Here is a 10000-nt window from a genome sequence, read left to right as displayed (position 1 = left end):
ATAAAATGTCACTTTAACCTTTCATTTAATTGTCAGCTTCACATTGATTTGTCGGTTTGACAAGTGGTAAGTTTATGCATCATTACCTTACGACTGTTGTGTTCAAATATTTTTGCAGAATTTGCAAACACAAGCATATTTTTCTCAGTGTACCGGTAGTTATTTTTTTCTTTTCTTTTCTTTTCTTTCTTTTTTTTTTTTAATAGAAAGCGGTATAAATACATCTGCGGATTTCTCACAGAGAATAAAATTCGGTTCAGACAGCACTGTGAACACAAAACAGTTGCATTGTCTGTGCATTGTAAAGTGTCGGTCCTACAGTAGGCCTACCTGAGGTCGGATATGATGGCGTGTCTGTAGAGCCTGGACACTTCTGACCTTCTGTAAACACTACTGACCTTCAGAGGAGAAGAAAAGAACGACTAGCCCAAAAATGACGAGGGTGTGTCGCTGCAGATTTCACGATGCCAAACATTCAACTCACCACGTGCTGTATCCGATTCGCCATCGACAAAAACTCGCTGGAGTCGGCGTGTCGGTACTCTGGGATAAATTCTACGTTGGCCACGCGGAACATCCCAGCGAAATACACGCCGCTGTTGCTCTCTCTTCGGACTGGGGACAGAAGGATAAGACACTCCATATGTGTTACACTACAGGGGCCTTAACACACATGTAAACATGAACACCTTTCTAGACTGAACAGCATCGTTTCACCTTAACGATGACTGTATCATCTCCGATTGGGCTCGTGAACACTTACTTGTATAGTATTGCCACTGAATTCTTTATACGTAGTTATTGAGTGGTACACGGTCATAAGGTAAAGGCTACTTATTGTTTAATAGTAGCTATATATTTTTTTAAAATGATGTCAGTGTGTGTGTGTGTTTGGGGGGGGGGGTGACTTACATATGAAAACCCACAGTAAGGACCACATGATCAGGACTAAAACGAACACAACCACAGTGATGAGGATGGCCAGATTCTGAAGGTTCCATAGAGGTATGCCTTTCTTCTTCTTCTTCTTCCTTTTCCTCTTCCTGTTATTTCCTTTTCTCCTGTATTTTCGTGTGTATTTTCGGCGTATTCTGTTCAGCTTGCCATCCACTGTGGGGACCTCTACTGCGACATCAGTCACCTGTGACGGCAAGAATCCCTTCCTTTTTTTTTTTTTTTTTTTTTCAAATTCTGATCACGCGCTCTCACATATACACACACAGATACTTATTCGTCCTTTCCACAGCTTTAGAAATCTGATGCGTAATCAGATGTTTCTATTTGCCAAAAAAGACGAAAATTCATCACTGGTGTTTAAATAAACATTTTATATCCCTACTTTTAAATATCCGTACTTCTTTAAGTAGCCTAGTATCCCGAAACCCGCAAGAACCACCTCCGTTTACTGTTCATCTGACAGGACTAGATCAGATCCAATTGTACTCTGCCAACCATTTGGATCAATATTACTCATGGGCACCCGCCCATAAAATATAACACGAAGCCCTACTGGATCAGGGGTTGCTTTGGTCTGAAATATCTTCCATCTCGATAGTAGTCTCTAAAGAGTGAAAAACTCAGTTTCTTCATTGCGTAATTTCTGAGGACCGCCTCCACCCAAGGCATAGCATTAGTTAATTTAAAGTGTTTGTAACGTTATGGATCCCCTTTAACGTTAAGAGGTCAGTGCCACGATGGGCTTAAATTACACACTCCTACAGTTTACAGGGAAGTATCGGATGCTATCCAATTGGGGTTTGCGTTTGTGTTGTGACATAAGCAAGAAATCATGAAGTCTGGTAATCCTGCGCTCAAGGAAAGAGCTGCCTAAGTAAAGGCGTAATTACGATGAATCACAACGTGGTCCGCTGGTATTATTGTTGTGGTAAAGTTAACAGTACAATTCATTGCTTAAAAAGTGTATTTTATTTTATAGAAAACGTGAGATCTTGAACTCCATTTATTGCGATTATTTAAACCAACTATTAGGTTGGTGTGAGCGAACACGTCAGGTCCTTCAAACGGTAAAAGACGTGTAAGCGAAAATGTAGGAGGACAGGTTCAAAATTATGAAGGAGGGGGGATAAAGCAGAGATTCCAGTAAGGTCACCAGACCCAGACATTTCATCATGACTGGAGTCATCGCACTTGCTGGACTATCAGCTGGAGAGTTGGAGCTCATTCGGTTTCGCTTGACATCTATTATTCATCAGTTGTCATCCCACCCTTCCAGCTGTACTTAATTCCAAGAGGCGATAACAACTGCTGTGGTCTCTTCTAAGTAAAAGGAAAATGGAGACTTCTCCATAGAAACCCCGTGCCGACAGATTCAGCTTTGTGCACAGGTTAATGAACCAAATGATTCATAAAATAGAATATAACCAGCCCACATTAACCTCCCCTGTTCATGTTAGCCTATGTGTGTGAGGTACCTTCCAGAGACCGTGTGGTATATACATCGAAGAGGACTTTTAAAAGGCTTATAAAACCATAATTACGCTTTAAATGGCGTCCGATTCCAAGAGGCAGAACATATAAAACTAATTCAAAACTAATCTGCTTCCTATGGCGCTCAAATCTAAGATGAATTCCCGCAACATTACTTTAAATTACAACTCACACTCGCGCAGTCCCCTTGAGCGGCATCATCCTCGCTCCCCTGTCCGCTATCATCGTGCGTCGTCTCCATGGAACAGGTGCATCACTCGGCCTTAAAAATGATAAGTTTTCCTTTAGTCTCGGTCTCAGATAGTCCTATGCCAGCAACAAGGTAGAGAAGTAAGGACGAGTGTGCTTCAGCATCAGTCGACCACATCGCGGTCTATCATGTAAAATGAACTGTGCGTAACTTTATCCGCGCGGCTCAGCGGACGCAGGCGCTGGCGCGTGAGATCAGGAAGCTGGTCGTTTGATCAGTTTTGCTAAAGCACCGAGTTAAACGTGATCCACTAGAATAGAGCGTTTGATCAAATATTTAGGATTTAAGAAATCCACATGGATTAAACGCCATACTGTCTCTCTGATGGCCCAAAACCTTTTGTATATCGGACGAATAGATCAATGAATGAATGAAAGAATGGATGGACGGACGGACGGACGAATCAGACAACATACACTTGTACAAGAGTTTATTTACATAAGACAAAAAGTGTTAGTTGTGTGGGCTGCACTGCCATCACTACAGAGAGAGAGAGCTCTAGCTCCGGAAGGTTCCAGCCTTTTACATACACAAAACACACACACGTGACGTCATTAAAAGCGGAATATACATCTTTGTCACAATTAAAATAAAACACATTGACAGGAAACGGTCAGACAGGAGAAATCTTAACGTGAGCAGCATCTTCACAACATGGATAAATGGAGCAGTCAGGATTTTTTTTTAAAAATATAACACTTTTGGGTTTCTGCACATTACAGGCACTTAGTTATACACACACACTTTTTTTTTTTCTTATGCACAAACACACACACAATCCATGACTGGACTATCTTCATTCAAATACTTCGTACATACATACACACACAAATACAAATACACACACAACATTATAGTGGACACGTCTGAGGCTCTTCATGTCTGCACCAGAGTCTATGTCATCTCAAAACAGTGCAACGAATCCTCTCTCATCACTTTCTGGAGAAAGCATTCAATGCAAAGTTGTACCACAGGTGCGCGGGTTTCCGTTTTGGTTCTGCCAGTGAGAACACCTGTTGCTGAGGGATACTGGTTGGCACGGTAACGTGACGTTGATGAAGAGGGTGGAGGGGCTGATGATGGTGGAGGTGCATGTGATGATCCGCGTAATTCATATCTTTAAAACACACACACACACACACACACACACACACACACACACAGACACACAAACACACACACACACATACACATACACATACACACACACACAAACACAGGTAGACAGAGTTTAGTCTTAGTTCAACAGAGCCTGTGCACATTTCTGTGTTCCATAAAAGCTAGGGAGAAACATGGATCTTACTTTTCATCTTGCCCTGTTTTGCTTTTCTGGCATTAATTATTGCTTGCTTCCTCTGCGCCTCACTGATTTCCATCCCTGGGGAGTAAAAACACAACACAAAAACATCTCCCGTCATATTCTGATCAGAGAGACATTAACCTAACCCCAGCATTGACCGCACTTCTGTGACTGCACACGACACTAAAACAGTGAATATCTGTGAAATATCACGTTAAACACATCAAGACATATTTGGGAAAAAAAAAATCTTCAGAAATAAAGGAGAGGTTCTATAATTCATCAAATACAGAAAAATAAAAATAGATTGTATAATATAGCAGGCGCGTTACATGATGACACAGCAGGGTATGAACAGTTGACAGTTCGTATGTGATGAGTGACAGTTCAGTGGGTCGTATGTGATGATTGACAGCGCAGTGGGTCGTATGTGATGAGTGACAGCGCAGTGGGTCGTATGTGATGATTGACAGTGCAGTGGGTCGTATGTGATGAGTGACAGTGCAGTGGGTCGTATGTGATGATTGACAGTGCAGTGGGTCGTATTTGATGATTGACAGTGCAGTGGGTCGTATGTGATGATTGACAGTGCAGTGGGTCATATGTGATGATTGACAGTGCAGTGGGTCGTATTTGATGATTGACAGTGCAGTGGGTCGTATGTGATGATTGACAGTGCAGTGGGTCATATGTGATGATTGATAGTGCAGTGGGTCGTATGTGATGAGTGACAGTGCAGTGGGTCGTATGTGATGAGTGACAGCGCAGTGGGCGTGTGACCGTACCCATCTCCTCGTCCTCTTGAACCCGTTTGCGTTCCTGCGTGAAAGCCTGCAGCCAGCGCTGTTTGTCCTGAGGCTTCCTGCAGCACAGCACGCACACCTCCTGTGTGGAGGTGTTCCGTAGGAGGAAGGCATGTTTCAGGGTGAGGCCCAGTTCGGCGTCGCGGCCGTCCGGCAGGTCCTGGAGTTCGGTCCTGTCCGTGTCCAGCCGGCCGCGGTAGTGGAGCAGGTCGCGTCTCAGAATGTCCTTCTTGCAGAAGACCAGCTGGTGGTCGAACAGGAAGAAGCTGCGCTGCTGGGTTTTACCGGGCCGGACGATCCGGGTCAGCTCCCCGGAGTGGATCAGCTCCGAGCTCCGCGACAGAACGTCCTCACCCTGCCGCAGGGAATCATGGGATGTTAAGGAAGTCGAATGTGTTTCTTCTTAACTCTGCTTAAATGTCTCCCACTGCCACATTTTAATACGTTTTCACGAAAGCATGTCAAATGGACAAACAATGCTACTATTTCAAATACTATCACGACTAACAGCAATAGAGACAACAACAACAACAACAACAACAACATGACTACTACTAATAACAATAATAATAATTATAATAATAATAATAATAATAATAGTTATTATTATTATTATACTAATAACAACAACAATAATAATAATAATAATAATAAAAATAATAATAATAATAAAAATAATAATAATAGCTATTATGAAAACGTGCTGCTGTGTGAGATTCCCCGGGCTTCCTTCCTGGGAATTACAGAGGAACTGATCCTATGACTGGTCATGAGCTGACGGTGAGGACAGTGGCCCAGTGACCAGAGGGTTGTGTGTTTGAATACTGATCTCACTGGCTCTCTGCCAACCCACCCCTGAGTGAGGTAACAGTTACACCAAAGGTGTATTCCCCCTGACTCTCTGGTTAAGACTGTCAGCTAAACAAATAAATGCTACCAAAAAATAAATTACAAAAATCAAATGAACCTAACAAATAGTTAATCCTGTTAGTGCTACTTTTGCCGCTATTGATAACAACAGCAAAAAACAACAACAAAACAACGGTAATAGTTCTGGACAACAACGAACACTATAACAATTATAACAATGACTAACAATCCACTTTTATTGTTTTAACTGATAATTATAACCATCATTTGGATGCTGTCGTTCCAAAGAGCCTGTAGACATAATCTACAGTAAAGTCTCTTCAGTCTTAGGGTCCAGATGACACCAGAGTGTCTGTGTTCACTGCTGTCATTAAGGGATTTGATTGGAGAGCTGCTTACAGGACAGAGACATGTCTCACTTCCAGTGTCTGACTAACACCAGTCTCTTAACCCACAACTAATCCGCTAAACAGATCGGCACCTGAGCCAATTACCGGGCATTACTGCGGCGCTCTTACACACCGACGAGAAATAAGATTACTCAAAACTGTCTGATTGGACAGACACGCAGTCCTAAAGCTCGACGCAGATAAACGTTCCAGTAACGTTACAATGACACACCTTACAGCAGGAACTACAGATGCAGCAATAAAACCATAGGCTAACCTAGGTCTCCCTGACTAGTAAAACCATGAAATCATTTATTCCTTTAGTTTAAGCCAGAACAATGGTTTCAGTAGCGCAGGAACATTTGAGAGGGGAAACCTCTTTCCAAACCGACTACAAAGTCCTGCTGGTGCGCGATTAATGGCCGCTTACTTTACAAAATCCCGAATGGGATGAAGCTGAACGTTGCAGGAACGTTAGACGGACGTTAGCGAGGAACTCACCTCCCAGCTGAGTATGGAGACCTGCCAGTGCGCGATGGTGTCGATGCTCTCCTGCCTCCTCTTCCTCTCGTTTATCAGACTGGCCACGTTCTTCATGGTCTCGTGGGCGTCACACACACCTCGATAGTCACTACAGCACACACAAACACAAACATTGAATTATTTGGTTATGAGTGAGACGTCAAGCCATGAAGTTTCAGTTTCAGTGTTTATGTTGATTATGAGCCCATCTGTATTCCAAAGGTTCGTATGTGCATGTCTGTGTGTGTGTGTGTGTGTGTGTGTGTGTGCGCGCGCGTGTCTGTGTGTGTGTGTGTGTGTGCGCGCGTGTCTTTGTGTGTGTGTGTGAGTGAGTGTGTGTGTGTGTGTGTGTTTGTGCACGTGTGTGCATGCGTGCGCGCATGTGTGTACGCTATCATAAAATAATAAGTGCACTCAATAAAAAGATAAAAAAAAAAACAGTTACGTCAGACTTAAATATATTGTTATTTTCTGTTTCATCATCTCTCGATTCTAAATTGCATCAATACACATACAACACTCCCACAATACTCCTGACTCTATAACAGGTTTCTGCTGATTTCTCCGCCCTGTGTAGACCTTAACCCGTTCCTAACCCGTCACGCAAACGAGCGAGCGTCCGAGCGGACCCAGACGCAGCCTGAAGGTGTGGCGTTACCTGTGATCTTTGGGAGTGTATTTGAGAAGTTCTCCCAGCTGGAGCGGGTATTTGCAGATCTTCTGTACTGGTGTGAGTAGGAAGCCAGCTAGAGAGATGTCAATCATCTGCTGAAGGAGACGACAGGCTTCGAAAAAGTGTTTATAACGCCCCTGCTTCATGAGACGCTGCAGCTCTCTACACGCCGCCGGGTGTGTGTTACAGTACTCTGAGTATATAGAGAATCCCTCGCCCTGACAGAGAGAGAGAGAGAGAGAGAGAGAGAGAGAGTGAGGGAGGGAGGGAGGGAGGGAGGGAGAGAGAGAGAGAGAGAGAGAGAGTGGGAGGGAGAGAGAGAGGGAGCCATTCAATATCACATTAGCATTGGCACAGTACAGAAAAGCCTACTCTTGACACTGTAGCTGTGTGCAGGTGTGTGTGTGTTGTAATGTAGCTGTGTGCAGGTGTGTGTGTGTTGTAATGTAGCTGTGTGCAGGTGTGTGTGTGTTGTAATGTACCTGTTGGAGGAAGCAGGAGCCTATCTCGCTCAGATGGGGCTGATCTTTATTGTATTTCTTCTCCAGGTCTTTGACAAACGTCCTCTGAAACTTGTATATCTCCTCAATATTACTGAAGATGGTTTTGAGTTGGGCTTCTGTGAACATGCCTGGGTGCTTCTTGCACTGACGTATATATCCCTGCAAACACAGGGCAACAACACAGTCAACTGGTGTCTTGCACCCATACACAAGAGACAAAAAAAAAAAAAAAGTGTTTGGATCTATGAGGAGGGTAAAGTGTAGTTAGACTTGCAGGTGGAAACGTGATGCTCTAAAACAGTGTTTCTCAGTCCTACTCCTGGGGGAGCCCTGCCCTGCACGTTTTCCATCTTTCCCTGCTCTACCTACCTGGCTGAACTCATCAGTGGCACTTTTGATTGGCTGATAACACCTGATTAATCAAGGGCATGTTAATCACGCTAATCAGGTGTGTTCGGAGCAAAGGTAGACAAGGGCGTCATGTTGCTATGCCACTGTTTCTCCAGCAGAGGGCGGTATTGTGCAGAAAACGAAGTTGCAGCCCTCTACCACAAACTTCAGGAAACTCACTCTTTCCTGCATTCCTAAGATATTTTTAAGGCATAGACCTCCGGTAAGTTCTCGGGTTAGGGAGAGTCTATTCCAAATGAGCAATTCCTTCTGAACCAAAGTTCTGGTGTCTGAACACGTGTAACAAATAAAATTTCAGACCCTGAACTCAGATGGTCTCAGTTTGGTTGACTTCAGAGCTGCCCAAGTTCTTTAGGGACATTCCAACAGACGTAAAAATTCTTGTGAACCAGCCTGAGTCGGGCGTGGACGGGTGTGTGTCCGTTACCTCACAGATGTCTCTCAGGTGTTTGATGTAGACCCGTTCCGTGTCCATGATCTCTCTGACGACGTTTGCTCTCATCTTCTCTCTGTGCTCCGTGTTCTGGGCCCGCGTGTCTTTGGGAACGTTCTCCTCTGGATCCGAAATGCTCTCCACGCTCTCGCTGCCGGAATCCTCCTGATTCACACGCACCTGTCAATCAAAACACAGCCAGCACATTTACCGATTACATCACAATAAAAATAAAAAGCCACATTGTTATCATGGTTATAAAGGGAGTGACAGCGTACAGTGCTTTCCGTTTGGTCTGTTTTTAGCACGGTGGGTAAACCGAAATGCCAAACCTAAATGCATTTTGTTGACAGACAGCGGCTGCCTGTAACGCGCGAAAGTGATGTGATCCTTTGGGTAAGAATTTTGACGTAGCGTTCCAAACACACGTTGTTTCAGCTTGTTAAATGAGAACGAGCACATTCCTGTTTTTCGCACACCCAAGGATTCGGAATACCATCGGAATACCGACGGAATACTAACGGATCGCTGTGTCTAATCTCAAGCGTTTGGCCACATGCAAATTATTCCACAACCAGCATGTAGTTTTAGCCTGAGCCTTAAGCTCCAGCCTGGGGAAGTATATATTCAAAGCTGTCAATGACACCGTCGCCACGGTAACCAGATATAGCCATGAACTATGATAAAGGAACATTTAATACAACTTGTTGTCTTGGTGCAATGGTAATCAATGTTGCAGAGATAAATTTATAGTCTTTTTACTGTATACGATGAGCTTCCTTATCTCTGACTACCTCTGCCTGATTCAGCCTTTTCTCCTTACACACATGACGTCTCCCTGACAACACCCACTGTTGACTGCATTCAGTGGCCCAACACCCAGCAAACTTAAAAAACGAAAGTGTTTCGACAACAGGTAACTTACAGCAGAGTGAGTTAACTTGACATTGAAGGAAGAGTCTGTCATAAAGCCACACTTAGGTACAGCTTTATTCACTAGCTTTGAGCACAAAGAAATGACCATAGCAACGACGACACCCCCCCCCCCCCTTCTACACTCGTCAATCAAAGAATATTGCAAAGAAACATAATGTGCCACAAGGGGTTGTCAGCTAATCCCTAATACCGAGGTAAACTGTGACTCATCATCCATTGAACTGTATCAGCATGTCTCCATCCCGCCACCCCCCCCCCCTTCCCCCACCCTCTCACACACACACACACACACACACACCCCCACACACACACACACACACACACACACATTCATCCATGTCTTAAGAGTAAAACCACACGTGGTTACTCACTCTGACAAAGCTGGAGGGGAACCAGGCCTTCCTGTCAGCCACTGCACCCAGCCACCAGCCTGTCTCTGAGGCCTCCAGCACCCTGATCTCT

General features: G+C 44.2%; 2 protein-coding genes across 2 annotated transcripts in view; both read right to left on the bottom strand.

The window, feature by feature from the left end:
• The window catches only part of LOC115806430 (uncharacterized), a 26024-nt gene extending 25432 nt beyond the window's left edge, over positions 1 to 592 (bottom strand). Inside the window, exons 1-2 of the mRNA XM_030767123.1 lie at positions 485 to 592; positions 331 to 398 (exon numbers count right to left, since the gene is read on the bottom strand). Coding sequence (XP_030622983.1) covers positions 331 to 398; positions 485 to 577 — 161 coding nt within the window. The 5' untranslated portion in view covers positions 578 to 592. The remainder of the gene's footprint in view (positions 1 to 330; positions 399 to 484) is intronic.
• A 2844-nt stretch (positions 593 to 3436) lies between these two features.
• The window catches only part of spata13 (spermatogenesis associated 13), an 11817-nt gene continuing 5253 nt past the window's right edge, over positions 3437 to 10000 (bottom strand). Inside the window, exons 5-12 of the mRNA XM_030769920.1 lie at positions 9910 to 10000; positions 8597 to 8782; positions 7738 to 7917; positions 7241 to 7473; positions 6562 to 6691; positions 4784 to 5156; positions 4002 to 4076; positions 3437 to 3815 (exon numbers count right to left, since the gene is read on the bottom strand). The exon at positions 9910 to 10000 is cut by the window's right edge and continues 89 nt beyond it. Of these exons, the coding sequence (XP_030625780.1) occupies positions 3631 to 3815; positions 4002 to 4076; positions 4784 to 5156; positions 6562 to 6691; positions 7241 to 7473; positions 7738 to 7917; positions 8597 to 8782; positions 9910 to 10000 (1453 nt within the window). The 3' untranslated portion in view covers positions 3437 to 3630. The remainder of the gene's footprint in view (positions 3816 to 4001; positions 4077 to 4783; positions 5157 to 6561; positions 6692 to 7240; positions 7474 to 7737; positions 7918 to 8596; positions 8783 to 9909) is intronic.

This window comes from Chanos chanos, chromosome 3 (assembly GCF_902362185.1).
Source record: "Chanos chanos chromosome 3, fChaCha1.1, whole genome shotgun sequence".
NCBI lineage: Eukaryota > Metazoa > Chordata > Actinopteri > Gonorynchiformes > Chanidae > Chanos > Chanos chanos.
Note: the sequence above shows the minus strand (reverse complement) of the source record. Positions and strands in the feature narration are given on the sequence as shown.